The sequence below is a fragment of the Sceloporus occidentalis genome, unplaced genomic scaffold (genome assembly GCF_023333645.1).
Source record: "Sceloporus occidentalis isolate IW3139 unplaced genomic scaffold, rSceOcc1.0.p SCAF_6, whole genome shotgun sequence".
Taxonomy (NCBI): domain Eukaryota; kingdom Metazoa; phylum Chordata; class Lepidosauria; order Squamata; family Phrynosomatidae; genus Sceloporus; species Sceloporus occidentalis.
In genome coordinates, this window is record NW_028316986.1 from 40,601,408 (window position 1) to 40,618,348 (window position 16,941).

The following is a 16,941-nucleotide window of genomic DNA, read 5'->3' on the forward strand; positions in this document are numbered from 1 at the left end:
TCCCAAACGAGGACCCAAGACAATTTAAACAATTAAAACAGATATAGATATAGATAAATGCATATAGGCAAAAGTATACAAAATGTTATCAATATTTAAACAATCTAGATAATTAAAAGCCATTTCAAACATATCCATTAAAAAAGCAAGAAATATAAAAAGTACAGCACACTATCAAAAGTATGTTCGTTCTAGATAGTCAGTTCCCAAATGACTGCTGGAATTTTTAAAAAACACCACATCTTCACCTATCAACAGAAAAATAATGAAGAGGGAACCAGTCTCTTTCCTATGGAGTTCTCAAGCTAAGGAGGAACTACATGACTGAGGCCTTGTATACATGAGCAGCCGGAGTATTCTGGACCCTGAACTGCCTTGACATCTCCCCATTACCTGGCACTTCTGTAGTGTTGCCAGGGACTGTTCACATATGTGTCCTGCTGTGTTGTTGATTATCTATATGCATAGAGAAGGGTTGTACTGATTGACTCCAACAACACATAATTCAGAGGTATTTTGGTATGGTTATTGAGGCAACATAATTTGAACTAAATCCACAATAACACAAAAGAAGGGGCGTTTATTGGGCAGCCCACACCCACTGAACAGATTTGAAGGACTGCAAGGAATATTAAACAAAGGGAAGTCTATTTAAATGACAATGGACTGAATCACTTGACTCATACATACAACATGCTGGAAGCAGCTATATGATGGCCAAAACACTTCCTAAGGAGAGGCAATAAAACAAAGCCATTAAGTAACACATTGGGAGTACCAGTAACACGGTTACACCTAATAGGTAATGCACCTAATAGGTAATGCACAGATAGCAAGCATAGGGATTAGAACTAGAATACATATACCCACAGCCTCCAAGTGCCTCCTCCCAACAGCTGCCAGCCACCCCTACCTTGCACTGCCGAAAATACTGCCACCTAGGCCTGGGGAGATTCACAGCTGACAGTTGAGGATGAACTGGGGTAGAGGAACAGGTTCTATATACTGCTAAACTCATAAATTCTGTGCTTACTATATTTATTTATTTATTTATTTAGCACCATAAATTTGCATGGCACTTTACAGGCATCATCAAAACAGCATATAACCTGCCAACAGCATACAATCTAAAAGTCATAAAATATAAACTATAAAAATTAAACAAGTTATGCAATTAAAAATATAAACTGTAAAAACAACCAATACATCTAATCAAATATAAAATTATAAAGCAGTATTAAAATACAGTTCCAAATGCTTTAGAAAACAGGAAAGTCTTTATTGTATTTTCTGGCATATAAGACTACTTTTTAACACAGGAAAATCTTCTCAAAGGTCGGGGGTCATTTTATATGCTGGGTGTCGTCTTAAAGGGCGGGTGCTGAAACTTCTGAGCCGGACTGGAGAATCTGCAGTCGCCGCATATGGTGGGAGGAGTTCAAAACGGCCACGGTCACATCCCCACCATATGCGGTGACTTAACACGGTCCCGATGATGAGGTGAGGAGGCCCCTCACCAGGAAGGTGTAAGTGAAGGGCAGAGCAAGCTGCAGGCGTCCGGGGTATAGAAAAAATATAAACAGTATATTTAAGACAGAAAACTACTAAAGATACACAGGTCCCACTAAGTCTATATTAATGTCTATAGTTAACACGGAAACGTTCTGTCATTAAAAGGTTAAAAGACTGTTACTTTAATGTTCATTGATGTTAGGTGTCATATTGCCATATCTGTTTTCCACAGTGGTAGAATTCAGAGATCTTGTAGCACCTTTGAGACTTAGGTCCAAAACACACGGCATAAACAATCCAGTTTGAGACCGCTTTAACTGCCCTGGCTCTGTATTCTTTGCATAGCTGATGAAGTATGGCATTATCATAAATGCCCTCTTTCTTCTGCACTAATACTTTACAGATAAGTTATACCAGGGACTGGCAACCTCGTATCTGTCAGATGTTTTAGAGACTACAGCTTCAACTGGCGAAGCTTCCTGGGGCAGACAACAGATCTGTAAGTTTGTCTACCCCTGATTTATTTCTAACAAATGATCACTGACTACAGCCACTATTCAGACAGTGCCTATCATCACACTGTTTTAACTGTGGACATTTATGGAACTAGGTGTCCCCAACAGTGCCTGTGGGAAAGATGAGGCCTTTCCAGCAATATACAACTGGCTCGCCAGTAGACACAAACCTTATTTTTATAAGCCTTGCAATGCAAAATAATAATAATAATAATAATAATAATAATTTGTTTTATTTATATACCGCTATTTCAAAGATCATAGCGGTGAACAGCAAGTAAGCTAATTTGCCCCCAACAGTCTGGGTACTCATTTTAGCGACCTCGGAAGGATGCAAGCCTGAGTCAAGCTTGGGCCCTTTTGCTGGTCTTGAACTCGCAACCTTGTGGCTTTGAGTGAATGGCTGCAGTACAGGCATTTAACCACTGCGCCACCAATAAATGTCTGAGCTTACAGAGAGAGAAGCTGCACAGAATACAAATTTACAATACTGTTCACTGTACTCAACTCATGTATAAGTCTAGAAATTTAAGTTAAAAAATTGACTCCAAAAACCCTGATTCGACTTATCCATGGGTCAATGTAAATACTGTGCTTTAAATCATATATCTATATGAAATCATCCTCTGGTGAAAGGCAAGAGTTTAATCTGCCCTGGAAGCATTGATCCCACTCTATTTTCTCAACCCTCTAGCCTTTAATATAGGACAAATAGTTATGTCTGCTGGAATTTTGTAAGTCCTTTGGCACTGTTTTCCTTTGCTTCGTCCTTTACATCCTTCGTTACATGACCCTAAGTTTTACCCCCGACTTATCCACGGGTCACATCAAAATCCATAATTCTAGTCCCAAAATCTGCCCTCGACTTATACAAACTATAGTCGAGTATATATGGTAGATGGGATATACACCAATAATCCTTTATTTACAATACCCTTGGTACACCAAGGCAAATCTGAACTTGCAATGCTTTGCAGTACAGTATGTCATGAAATGGGAGTGAAACTTTCACTGGATATAGCACAGTGCAGCATAGCGGTTTCGAGTCTTGGACTGTAACTGGAGAGCGGGGTTCGAATCCTGACTCAGTTGTGGAAACCCAAAGGCAAGTCACACTCTCTCAGCCTCCTCTGAAGAATGGTGTGTTTTTTTCTAGAGTCTGTGCAAAGTCCTGTTGCACCAAGGATTTCCTTCTAAGCCATTTAGCCCCTCTTAACCAACCCTTCCAAGAAAACCCCCATTATCTTGGGGATTGCCCTAAGTTGGAAATGACTTGAAGGCACACAACAGACACACACACAGCACAAGGCTGCCAAACCTGCACATACTTAGCGGCCAGATGTCATCACCCCAAAAGGAAGGCAAGGCGCCACAAAATGGAGGACACTGAAGGGAAAAAAGGAGGACTCGGTTTAGAACCGCTTTAACTCTTTGTCTGGCTCTTTGCTATGGAATTCTGGGAGTTGGAGTTTGTCCGCTCCGCTCTGGGCCCCACAACAAACTCCAACTCCCAGAATTCCATAGCAAAGAGCCAGACAAGTTAAAGCTGTGCCAAACCGGGATATGTCTCCAGTCTGGATGCAGCCATGGACCCCACCCTTCCTCACATCTGATACTCGTCGATGGCCTCCACCAGCTGCCCCCAGGAGTCGAAGTCGGTCCCTTTCCTGAAGCTGGCGCCCCAGCGCTGGAGGAGGCTCCGGGCCGCTTCCGACATGGTCCCTCCGGCACCGCTAGGGCGCCATCTTCACCCGGCGAGGAGGGCAGCCGACGCCTCTCCTCAGCCCAGCCACAGCCCCCGCCGCAACCAAGCCTGGTCGCCACCGCCGCCTCTCGGGTAGCTCCGCCCCTCAGCATCGGGTTTGGCTGCGCCACGACCGCCTCCCTTCCCCTCTCCCGCAATGGACACCGCCCCGTTGCTCTTGAAGCGTAGACGGTATTCCACCTCAACTGCTCCGGCTGCCCCCCGTTGCATGATGGGACTTGGAGTTTCATGAAGGGCCATTTATAATTCTCAGCCAGAGAGCTCTTAGGCCTCACTGAACTACAAAAACCATAATGCAACAGGAAGCAGCCAGAGCATTTAAAGTGGAATAGCAACGCTTTAAGAGTCTAGTGTCACTGACTAGTGTGACAATCTTTCGATATTGCCGCACTACGCTCTTATAGATCTGCTATTTCACTATAACTGCTCTGGCTGCCCCCCGTTGCATTTTGGGATTTGGAGTTCAAGGAGGGGCTGTTAGAACCCTCAGTCAGAGAGCCCTTAGGCTTCACTGAACTACAAGCCTCAGGATGCAACAGGAGCAATAAAAGTGCAATAGCAGCACTATCAGAGTCTATTGTCTCTAGTGTGACAATCTTTCCACATTACCGCACTACAGTCTTATAGTGCTGCTATTCTACTTTAACTGCTCCGGCTGCCTCCTGTTGCATTCTGGGATTTGGAATTTAATGAGGGGCATTTAGAATATTCAACCAACCAGAGAGCTCTCAGGTTTCACTGAACTACAAACTCCAGAATGCAACAGGAGGCAGCCAGAGCAGTAAAAGTGGGATGTTTGTTTGTTGTTGTTAACTGCCTTCGAATTGGCAACCCTATGTTGAGAAATCTCCAAGACCCCTGTCCTCCACTGCTCCGCTTAATTCCTGCAACCCCATAAAACCCGTGACCTCCTTAACAGAGTCCATCCATCTGGCATGTGGCCTTCCTCTCTCCCTACTTCCCTCCACCTTTCCCAGCATTCTTGTCTTTTCCAATGAGGGGTCCTTCCTTCTCATGATGTGTCCGAAGTATGACAGTCTAAGTCTTGTCATCTTGGCTTCTATGGATATTTCTGGCTTGATCTGTTTCTAGGACAGATCTATTTGTTTGTTTGTTTTTTGGCTGTCCATGGGATCCTCAGCCCTCACATCGCTCAGCATCACCTCTCAATTGAGTTGATTTTCTTCCTATCTTTTTTCTTAACTGTCCAACTCTCACATCCATATATGTTAATAGGGAATACAATGGCTTGTATGGATCTAACCTTTGTGCTCAGCTGTATCTCTTTGCATTTTAGAATCTTTACTAGTTTTTGCACAGCCATCCTCCCCATTCTTCATCTTCTTATGATTTGCTGACTGCCTCCTGTTGCATTCTGGAGTTTGTCATTCAGTGAGGCCTAAGAGCTCTCAGCTCATCTGGAGATCCTCCTTTGCTTCCATTCACAAATACATTCATTTACACACCTCACACAATGTTGAGTTCATGCCAGGGACGAAGGGTGTGTGGGTGTTAACTAGCTAATCTTTCTCTGTGTTGACCGTGCCAGAAAAGCCACTCTTGCTGCCATGGCTGCTTTTAACATTATGCTTTTTCCCTGGCTATGGCTGCATCCACACTGCAGAAGTAATTCAGTTTGACACCACTTGAACTGCCATAGCCTCAGGCTATGGAATTTGGGGAAGCATAGTTTGTTGCGGCACAAGAGCTCCAATCTAGTTTGACACCACTTGAACTAATATGGCTCAATGCTGTGGAATTCTGGGAAGTGTAGTTGCGGCACCAGAACTCCATCCATTTTGACGCCACTTGAACTGCCATTGCTCAAGGAAATGGAATTATGGGAACAAACCATGGGAGTTCAAATCCAAAACACAATGCAGTAATAATCCAGTTTGAGACCACTTTAACTGGCGTGGCTAGGGAATCCTGGGAACTGTAGTTTGTTGTGGCACCTGAGCCTCTCTGACAGAGATGACTAAATGTATCACAAAACTATCCCAGAATTCCCTAGGATTGAGCCAGGACAGTTAAACCAGTCTCAAACTGGATGATTCCTGCAGTGTGTTTTGGACCCAAGTGGTGTCAAACTGGATTATCTCTGCAGTGTGGATGTACCCTATGGCGGCATTCAGCTGGAAACAAGGAAATGAGCTTTGGCTGTGTGGCTAAACCCCCATATTTTTAAAATACTATGTTCTTTTTTGAATTTTTCAGGCAGCCCGACTGCCTTCTTCACAACCAAGAGCTTCCAAAGCCAGCAATTCCCAGACAGGCCTAGGTGTCCAAAACACACTGCAGAAACAATCCAGTTTGAGACCTCTTTAACTGCTCTGTCTGAATGCTAGGGGATCCTAGGAATTGTAGTTTGTTGTGGCCCCAGAGCTCTCTGTCAGAGAAGGTTAAATGTCTCACAAAAAAACAAACAAACTGCAGTTCCCCAAAGTCCCTAGCATTGAGCCAGGGCAGTTAAACAGGTCTCAAACTGGATTATATTCTGCAGTGTGCTTTGGACCTTAAATTCCAGCCGCCATTGCAGGCCCTGGCAACCATTGCGCTTGGTTGCTAGGATGCCCCCAGCTGAGGCACTTCCGCCCTCTTACCTGGCTCTTGCCAGGGCAGTGCCAGGTACGTCACATCCGGTTCTCGGGACACTCCTCTGGGGAGACTAGGGAGGGGTCGTCCTGCAGAAGTTGCCTGATCCTTTCGAACCATTGTTGGCTTCTCTGCGGCGGGGAATCTCCTCCTTTATAGGTGAGTGACGGGTTTGTATTTATCTTGACTTGCATACTTTCATCCTGCCTCTTTGCCCCAGGAAGGTTTGGGTTGAGCCTCCCTTATCTGGAATCCAGAAATGCAAAATACTCCCAAGTTGGGGGGGCTGAGACAGTGTCACCTTTGCTTCCCAACAGTTCAGTATAAACACAAAAGGAGGACAAGGCGCCATAAAATGGAGGACACTGAAGGGGAACAAGGAGGACTCGGTTTGCACCGCTTTAACTCTTTGTGTGGCTCTCTGCTATGGAATTCTGGGAGTTGGAGTTTGTTCTGGGCCCCACAACAAACTCCAACTCCCAGAATTCCATAGCAGAGAGCCACACAAAGAGTTAAAGCAGTGCCAAACTGGGTTATTTCTCCAGTGTGGATGCAGCCCCAGTGTCTTTAGTCCAACACTCAAACCATTACACCTGTCATAGCCATAGCTATGGAAACCCACTGGGTGACCTTGGGCAAGTCACACTCTCTCAGCCTCAGAGGAAGGCAACGGCAAAACCACTGTTGAGGAAATTTGCCAAGAAAACCCCATGACAGGGTCGCCATAAGTCTGAAACAACCACCACCACCACCATCGGAAGGGCCTTTACAGTTGCCCAACCCTGACTTCCACGAACTCCCTCAGCTGGGAAGGCTAGAAAACAAGCGTGTCAGCCCCGCTACGTCGACATAGGAATAAAGCAGTGGTTCTAAACCTTTGAGACTACAACTCCCAGAATTCCTGGACAATGAGCACACTGACTGGGAATTCTGGGAATTGAAGTCCTAAACACCTGGGGGCCCAAGGGTTGAGAAGCACTGGTATAAAGCTTCCATCGCTTTGGGCGAGGCGGCCATTTCGCGCCCGGCTTCTGGCGCCGCGCACCATAGAGATCCGCGAAAGAGCGGCCGCTGCGCCTCAGCGCTTCTTGGTTTTTGATGATATCACTACATTCTTTATAGCGGCATATTTCCGCTTTCGCCACTATGGCTGCCTCCCGTTGCATTGTGGGGTTTGTAGTTCAGCCAGGCCTACGCGCTCTTTCTCTGAGGGTTCTACATGCCCCCTCCTTAAACTGCAAATCCCAGAATGCAGGCAGTGTTTATAGGAACGTAGTGCGGTAATGTTTCTTCCGTCAGGCTCCTCCCCTGACCGGAAGTGGGAGCGTGGTTTGGATTTCCCAAATCCCGACAGGAAGCGCTGCCTTGGAAAGAGAGAGAAGGTAAACACAGCCACAGCCGACCTTCTCTGGGAACTGGGCTGGGTCTGGTTTGTGTGTTTCCAAGCCGTTGCCCACCTAAGGCAACCATCATGGGGCTTTCTTGGCAGGTTTCTTAAGAGTGGGTTTGCCATTGCTGTCCTCTGAGGCTGAGAGAGTGTGACTTGCCCACGGTTGCTTTACAAGTCAGAGCAGGATTCGAACCCTACTCTCCAGAGTCATAGTCTAGTGCTGGCTCTAGAAGCCCTTTATGTATTTGGGTTTTTTGGTGGTGGTGGTTGTTAACCATCTTTGAGTCGATGGTCATCCTGTGTATGAGACATCTCCAAGACTCCCTATCCTCCAGTGCTCTGCTTAGGTCCTATTGGTTCATATCCGTGACCTCCTTCATAAGAGTCTATCCATCTAGCTTGCGGTCTTCCTCTCTTCCTACTTCCCTCCACCTTCCCTAGCATTATTATTGTCACTCATTTCTAGTACAGCGCGCCTGCGCCATACGTGGGCGCGCCATACGCGGCCTTGAGCATACGCGCTCAAGCCGCGGGGAGGAAGGGGCAGCGCGTCCCATTCAATTGAATGGGCGCTTGCGCCCCGCGCCGCCGCGCACGAGCCCCATTGTTTCCAATGGGGCTCAAGCATAGGCGGAATTTGCCTTACATGGCGGGATCCGCAATGGATCCCCGCGTAAGACAAGGACGGACTGTAAGTCATTCCTTGTCATAATGTGGCCAAACAGCCTCAATTTGGTCATCTTGGCTTTCAGGCTTGATCTGTTGAAGGATTGATCTGTTGAAGGACCCACTTGTTTGTCTTTTTGGCCCTCCACAGGATCCTCAGCAATCTTCTCCAGCACCACGTCTCAAAAGAGTTGGTTTTCCTTTTATCCACTTGGCCACAAAACACACTGCAGAAATAATCCAGATCGACACTGCTTTAACTGCTCTGGGAACCAGTTTTGTGAGACATTTAACCTTCTCTGTCAGTGCTACAATAAACTACAATTCCCAGGATTCCCTAGCGCTGAGCCAAGGTAGTTAAAGTGGTCTCAAACTGGATTATTTCTGCAGTGTGTTTTGAACCTTTTTAAACTGCCCAGCTCTCACACCTGAACATGGTGATGGAAATAGAGTGGCTTGGATGATTCTGACTTTAGTACGCAGTTGTATATCTTTATTCTTTAGGATCTTGTCTAGATACCCTTTATGCAGTGGAAGAAGGGCCAGTGTTTGAAGTTTCGGGTCTGGCGGCCTGCCTGCCTCATTGAGGCTAGATATAGAGACAAAATGCATGCGCCTGATAGGCCCTACTGTGTGTGAAACTAATTCAATGGAAATTATGATTGTCGGGGATATGTAGCGTCCCTGAGCATGTTGTCAGTTTTTTAACATGTATATTTGTTTTTAAGCATAAGGTGCCTGAAGTGACGTCCCTCCTGTCTTTCCTTTTTTTTGGTACATAAGCTTGGCCAGTGATTTTGGCTCATGTTTGGGTAGGTAGGAAATCTGGTGTGGGAAATTCTTTGTCCAGTAGCAAAGATTGCAGAGAGAGTAGATTGAGATAAGGTATAGATACATTCCTTTTTAAAGCGAACTGTAGTGCTCTGGTTGTGGCTGCTGCAGGCGACGCTTCATGAGCCCTTATACCTGTTACAGTGTATGGGAGAGAGTCTCATCTCCCTGGGTGATTCTACACTGTAGAAATAATGCAGTTTGACACCACTTTAAGTGCTGTAGCTCCATCCTGACAGTAAGGGCTGTTAGATAGTGGAACAAACTCCCTCGAAGTGTAGTGGAGTCTCCTTCCTTAGAGGTCTTCAAACAGAGGTTGGATGGCCATCTGTCGGGGATGCTTTGATTGTGATTTCCTGCATGGCAGGGGATTGGATTGGATGGTCCTTGTGGTCTCTTCCAACTCTACAATTCTATGATTCTATGATTAGAAAGTTATCCAAAACAATTGTCTTCAGAGGGTCAATTGATCTGCAAAGAGTGAACAACTGTGAAGCTCCAGCTCTGTTGAAAATACCAGATCAAGATAGTGTTCTGTGTGAGGCCAGTGAGTAACCATTGGCACTGCTCAGTTGTTTTGGGGCTAACACCACGCCCACACCATAGCTTTGGTGGGGTCTGAAGGACAGGTGTGTGTTTGTGTGTGAGACTGATACACAGCTGTAGATTCTCTGACTTCATTGTTTTGGAGGGGGTAAGTGCCTGGTGTAAACACAGGAGCCAAACAGTGGACCACACTGATTTGTTGAAGGAGGTGCGATACTTGTACAGAAAAGTGGCATCCTGCCCTCTAAATTTGTAGCACAAGGGCAAGTACTTGTGCTTTCATGCTGAATGAATGAATGCTGCTGTGATTCTTATGGCAACATGAGGACAGAACACACATTTGGCTATTGGAATTCTGTATTTTGAGAAAGGAGGAGATATTTTATCAGTGTTTGATATCCCCTTGATATATAGAAACTACTTATTTTCTCTGGGTGGCCCCATTTCACTGGCATGGGTTCATCTGCCTTGGTTAGAGAGAATAATGCTCATGATTCTGTTCATGTGTTTTAAACTATATAATGTTTTAGAAATAACGTTAAAGTAAAAGATGTGGCTTCAAGATGTTGCAGTCACACATAGATGATGGGAGCTGCAGTCACAATATTTGCAGAGCTGCAGTCTTATCTAACAAGAATGAAAAAAATAATGAAGTCCATATGTAGGGATAGCAAAAAATAGTTTCAGAGAGATAGAAGTGGAATGTACTGTACACGCACCCAGATTTATTTGGGGAGTAGGCTGTATCACAAACTTAATAGTGATTCTGTGCTACTTTACCATTTTCTTTTTTTCATGAACTAGAGAAGGCACCATCCTGCCCTTCTTAACACTGAAAAGTCTTCCATGACTTTTTGTTTGCTTGCTTGCTTGCTTGCTTAAGCCAAAGGGTAATGGTATTTGTCCTAACCATAGTCTAACTTGGCTTTCCCCAACCTGGGGCTCGCCACAGATTTTTTTTTATTACAACATTAATTGACATGCCATTGGTGGGGGATAATGGGAGTTGCAGGCCAACCAGATACTGGACTGTATCAACTTGTGGAAAGCTGATATAACAAACATAGCTTCACAAGCTTATGGCAGAGAACCACTGACCTATACACAACAGCGTATCTTGTTTTCTGCCATTGATTAATAGAACTGCATCCTAGGAGATGGGAGGTGTTGGCTTAGTGGTTAAGAAAGCAATTCTGCCAATCAGAAGATCAGAAGGTTGGCTGTTTGGGGCCCGAGTGCTGCAGTATGGGTGAACTGCCATCACTAGTCCCAGCTTCTGCCAACTTAGCAGTTCGAAAGCATGCAAATGCAAGTCGGTAGATAAGTACTACTTCAGTGGGAAGGTAACAGCATGCGGTACAGTTGTGCTGGCCACATGACCACCTGAATAGTCTTCTGACAACACAGGCTCTTTGGCTTACTAGTAGAGATGAGCACTGCCCCCTACAGTCAGTTATGACTAGGCATTCATGTCAAGGGACTACCTTTACCTTTAGCCTAGGCCCTAGGATATATTCTGGCACCTTTTGTGTGTAATACCCATTTTATTAATACAGTTCATCAAAATGACTCCTCAAAGTGGCTCTTAAAGGTCACTATTCTTTTGCAAATTGATTGTCATTTTATCAGACAAAATGCTTTTAAATTTAAAATATTTTAAATATTGAACCTCATGAATGGGGTACAACAAACATTTCAAAAACATTTCTGGGTGCGTGTACAGTAATTCACCTAACACTCAGGGTCACAACCCTTGGCTATTTCTGTTGCAAATTGAAAAGTTTTCTGTATTTTTTTATAAAGGGGTAGTGAGGGGCCCTCAAGAACCCTGCTAAGAAATATTAGATGGTTTAAATTTTCATAAGTGCCTGGCATGTCCTCCAGATGATACTGGGTTTCATGTCCCATTCACCCAGAGAACGAAGCCAAGAGACAGGGATGGTGGATGGAGGATCAGTTTCCCAACCCATTGTTTATATTGTATAATGTATGCAGTGTCTGTCAATACATTGATATCAAAAAAATAAATGTAAGCTCCTTAACTTTTTAAACATTAGTTAGGTGAGGCTATAAGCTGCTTCTAAGTATAGAAATATTTGCAAAAAATGGATTTTTTTTATTAAAATGATTGTAATAGCTGTAATTATGACCATTACAGTAACACTTGAAACACTCAGTATTTATATTATAGCTCGTTTCTGCTGAGTGAATTGTTGATCTGTTCCATAAAGGAGCTGCTATAGACTTTCCTTTTCTGGGTCTAAGCTTGTGAAAGAGCTAGAAGTTTAAAAACCCTTAGCCTCTCACTTCAACAAATCTGTTAATATAGGAGTAAGCTTATAAGAAAAATAATGGTATATCAGTGCTGAATAATCTAATTTAGCTAGTTTGAGCAAATATTTCAGACAATAAAGCAATATCCTCTCTTGGACTATAGTGATCTCTCAGATGTAAAAGGCTAGATAATAATGGCTCTATTGATAGAAATGCTGAATAGCAGATCTCGTTGCTGTAGATGTATGAGTGCCATGCACTTCTTGCCTCTAGAAAAAATGAACTTAAGGGCATTGTCCTCATTCAAATCAAGTATTGTAAATACCTAGTTAATGAAAACTGGAGTTGGGATGTTATTTACAAAATTCTTAACAATTTTACACACATATATAGGGTGATTATCTGCTGCATTTGTCATCTTGTTAATGTGTCAAGCAAGTTGAGTGACAGCCACTCCATCTCCTACTAACTATAGGTATACAGTACAGTAACAGTTCATTCAGTACAATTCTCTATGTGTTTACTTCATTCAATGATATTTAACAGGGTTTTGTGTGTTGTGTGACTTCAAATTGTTTCCAAGGTCACCCAGTGGGTTTCCATGGCCAAGCTTGAGAGGATGAGAATGGGCAATCCCCCTCTGAAGAAACATGCCAAGAAAACCCCATGGTAGGGTTGCCAAAAGTTGGAAGCAACTTGAAGGCACACAATACACACTCTCTGGCTTTACTTCACGAGCGAAGATTCAGGAAGGACTCATCCCGCACTTTCTACAAGCGCGTTGATGACTAAAAAGGCCAATCCAAGATAAACAAGTCCGGTTGCAGAAAGCACAGCAGAAAGTCTCCTTGGATGATGTTTCCAAGTTGTGGTTCTTTCTGCGTTGTCGTTTCTCTTCGAGACTCATTCGGCGCGAGCTTTCAAAAAAGGCTGGAGCATCGTGGATAGTGCGTCTCCATGCCTCCTGATGCAAGGCCAGGGCGGACCATTGTTGGTGATCAATTTGGCCGAGCCTTGGACATGTTTCAGGGAGTCCTTGTATCTCTTCTTTGGGGCACCCCTCTTACGCTGGCCCGTGGCATGTTCACCGCAGGATACTATTTTTGGGAGGTGATGGTCCTTCATCCTAGAAATGTGGCCTGCCCAGCGCAGCTGCTTCCTCAGTATCATGGCCTCAATGCTGTTGATCCCTGCTTGTTCAAGGGCAGCAACATTTGTGACATAGTCCAGTGTATATTTAGAATTGTGTGTAAACAGCGCTGATGAAAGCATTCGAGGAGTCGTAGGTGTTGGCGATAGGTGACCCATGTTTCAGACCCATAGAGGAGAATAGACAGTACAATGGCTCTATACACACTGATTTTTGTGCTTCGCCTCAAGTGTTTGTTACTCCAGACTCTTTTGTGAAGCCTTCCGAATGCACTATATGCCTTTGCCAGTCTGTGATCGATCTCTTTATCAATCTTGGCGTCTGAGGAGATGATGCTTCCCAGGTAGGTGAACTGCTGGACGGACTTAAGCACAGATGTTCCTACAGTGATGTGGGGATGGTAGTGTTCTTCCTGAGGTGCCGGCTGGTAGAGAACTTCCGTTTTCTTCAGACTGACTTCCAGTCCAAAGAGCTCTGCAGCTGTTGCAAAACAAGATGTTAGGCACTGCAGAGCTGCTTCGGTATGGGCAATGAGGGCAGCATCGTTAGCAAAAAGCAGCTCATGGACTAGATAGTTTAGAGTCTTAGTGCGGGCCCTCAGGCGGCTTAAGTTAAACAGGCTACCATCAGTATGGTAGCATATATAAATGCCGTCTTCTTCTTTGAGATCTGCCATAGCCCTTTGGAGCATCATGCTGAAGAAGATTGTAAATAGAGTTGGAGTGAGAACACAACCTTGTTTCACACCATTAGTTATTAGAAAGGGCTCCAAGAGAGCATTGCCATATCTGACTTGGCCTTGCTGGCTTTCATGTAACAGGATGATCATTTTGAGGAATTTGGGGGCGGGGGGGGGGGGGGCATCCTAGTCATTCCAGGATCTGCCACAGACCTTTTCTACTCACAGTGTAGAAGGCTTTGGTGAGCTCGACAAATGTTACATAGAGTCCTTTCTTCTGCTCTCTACATTTCTCTTGCAGTTGTCTAAGAGCAAATACCATGTCTGTAGTGCTCCTATTAGTTATAAAGCCGCATTGGCTTTCAGGGAGAAGTTCTTCTGAAATAGCAGGGACTAATCTGTTCAGCAGTATCCTTGCAAGGATTTTTCCAGCAATGGAGAGCAGTGTTATACCTCAATAGTTTGAGCAATCCGATTTTGCTCCTTTTTTCTTGTACAGGGTGATGATGACTGCATCTCAGAGATCTGATGGCAGTTCGCCTTTTCCCCAGCAACTCACAAGGAGCTCGTGGAGTTTAGCATGGGGTACATGACCTCCACGTTTTCAAGCTTCAGGTGGAATTCCATCGATCCCGGAAGCCTTGCCATTTTTCATCTGCTGTATGGCCTTAACGGTTTCTTCCAAAGTGGGAGCTATGTCCATTTCCTTCTTCATCGGTTGTTGTGTCATATGTTGAATAGCTGAGTCTTGGACTACTCGGTTGGCACTAAAGAGGCTTTGGAAATGTTCAGCCCATCGGTTCAGAATGGAAGCTTTATCTGTGATTAGTGTTTGACCATCTGTACTGTATAGGGAGCTTTGGATCTGATATGTAGGTCCAAACACTGCTTTAAGAGCCTCATAAAATCCTCTGGAATCACCCAGATCTGCACAACGTTGTGTCTTTTCTGCTGAATTGATCCACCACTTGTTTTGAATGTCTCTGAGTTTTTGTTGGAGTTGACTACATACGAGGCGAAAGGCTGCTTTTCTTACATGGCAGGATGGCTGGGCTAGGTGTGCCTGGTGAGCAGTTCTCTTCTTTGCCAACAGCTCTTGGATCTCTTGGTTGTTTTCATCAAATCAGTCTTGGTTTTTTCTTGAGGGAGAATCTTAAGGATTCTTCTGCAGATTGCAGGATGCTGTTTTTGATATGTTGCCAGAGCGCTGTAGGAGAAGAGTCTACAGGATGGTCTTCAAGTTTTGTTTGCAAATGTGCCTGGAAGTTGTCTCTCACGGCAGCTTGTTGAAGATTGTTGACTTGGAGTTTCCTCTTTAGGATGCCACCCCTCTTAGGTTTAATCTTAAAATGAAGATTTAGTTTACATCTTACGAGGCAATGATCTGTTTGACATTCTGCACTGGGCATCACTCGGGTATGACGGACATCACGAATATTTCTCTGGCGCACTAGGATATAGTCAGTGAGGTGCCAGTGTTTGGTTCGGGGATGCATCCAGGTTATCTTCAGGCTATCTTTCTGCTGAAAGATGGTGTTTGTAATAGTCAGCTGCTGTTCTGCACAAAACTCTAGCAGGAGGCGTCCGTTATCATTACAGTTTCCAACACCATGCTTGCCTAAAACACCTTTCTAGGCTTCGAAGTTCTTTCCTACTCTGTCATTGAAGTCACCAAGGATAATGATTTTGTCTTCTGCAGGGACTTTTTGTATAAGGTGGCATAGATCTGAGTAGAATTTGTCTTTCTCCACAGGGTCGGCTTGCATAGTTGGGAGATATATACTGAAGAGAACAATATGTGGGAGGCATAAGGAGATAATGCGATCAGAGTGTCTTGTTGGCAAGGTTTTGAGTTTGGAGGCAATGCAGTTTTTGATCATAAAGCCTACACCTGAAAGATGTTTTTCAGTTTTGGGTTTGCCAGACCAGTAGAGTGTGTAGCCGGCACTGTGTTCTTTAAGGCTGCCTTCCACATGGAGACGAACTTCACTAAGAGCAGCAATGTCGATGTTAAGTCGTGACAGTTCATGGGGTATTAGAGCAGAACGACGCTCAGGACGTCCACTATCTGCATGGTTCTGATGTTCCAGCATGCAAGCATTAGTCTGTTTGCACCTTTGGAGGCTGGTGTGTGCCTTTGTTTCTTTGTCTTTGTTTGACCGCATCAGAAGATGCCCGTTGGCCACGGCTAGCCAACCAGGTAGATGGGGATGAGCTTTCATTAAGCCACCTTTTCTTGGCTCCTCTCCACATGGAGCAAGCAGTGCTCTCCTTAAACAAGGCTGCTTGGTCATTCAGGATGCTGCCAAACTAGACTGTCATCCCCCGGGTCAGTCTCAAGCGACCAAAGTCCTGAACCGCCTGCATGCAGGGTTGGGTCTGTGGCTTCCAGTGCATCTTTACACCTGCCATTTCGTCCCTTGCCTATCGCTACAGGGCTTTTTCGGAAGTTGGATGTATCCTTCGAGCCTGTGCAATGGATTTTTCTGGTGGAGCGCAGTGTACACAGAACTGGCCTCACCCTTTAAACTAGACACTAGAGGTTCGTCTGCTGAGGCCTTGACAAGCATGGACGGTGGCAGTGAGGTCCTCGGGTCATAGGTTTGATAAGAGTTTCCTTCTCTTAGATGGTTGACCTTACAGGGTTAGACGAGCACTATCTGCCCGGGTTTGGGATTAGAGTTTTCCTTCTCCTAGGATGGTTGCCATAAGGCTAGAGAGCCCATCCTGCCTTTTGGCACTCTTGGTCAGACCCTTCAGTTGTGACCTGTCTGGCATGGGAGGCCCTACTATTATACCACCAGCAGCATAGCTCACAATTTCATTAGGGTACGCAAGCCTCTCCCCCACGACAAGGGGGCGTCAATGGAGAGGACAATACACACACAATCCTGTTAAATATCATGGTATGTAGTAAACACAACTGGGTTACTTCCTCATAAATGTATTTAAGATTGCTTAATATAATGTGAAACATTTTTTTAAGGAATGAGATGCTTAATGTTTTTAATAATAAAT

At 44.7% G+C, this 16,941-nt stretch overlaps 2 protein-coding genes across 7 annotated transcripts in view; one reads left to right on the top strand and one right to left on the bottom strand.

The window, feature by feature from the left end:
• Nucleotides 1-3,859, bottom strand: part of AIDA (axin interactor, dorsalization associated) — a 30,002-nt gene extending 26,143 nt beyond the window's left edge. For 2 of the 4 annotated variants that reach the window (XM_089529379.1, XM_089529376.1), the window contains exon 1: nt 3,635-3,859. In XM_089529379.1, coding sequence (XP_089385505.1) covers nt 3,635-3,744 — 110 coding nt within the window. In that variant the 5' untranslated portion in view covers nt 3,745-3,859. The remainder of the gene's footprint in view (nt 1-3,634) is intronic. The other 2 variants (XM_089529378.1, XM_089529377.1) reach the window with 1 other exon arrangement.
• Nucleotides 3,860-6,445: 2,586 nt separating this feature from the next.
• Nucleotides 6,446-16,941, top strand: part of LOC149310647 (BRO1 domain-containing protein BROX) — a 31,638-nt gene continuing 21,142 nt past the window's right edge. For 2 of the 3 annotated variants that reach the window (XM_089529382.1, XM_089529384.1), the window contains exon 1: nt 6,446-6,546. The gene's annotated coding sequence lies outside the window, so the exon portion shown is untranslated. Of the gene's footprint in view, nt 6,547-7,656; nt 7,770-16,941 lie in introns of those variants that run through there. The other variant, XM_089529383.1, reaches the window with a different exon arrangement.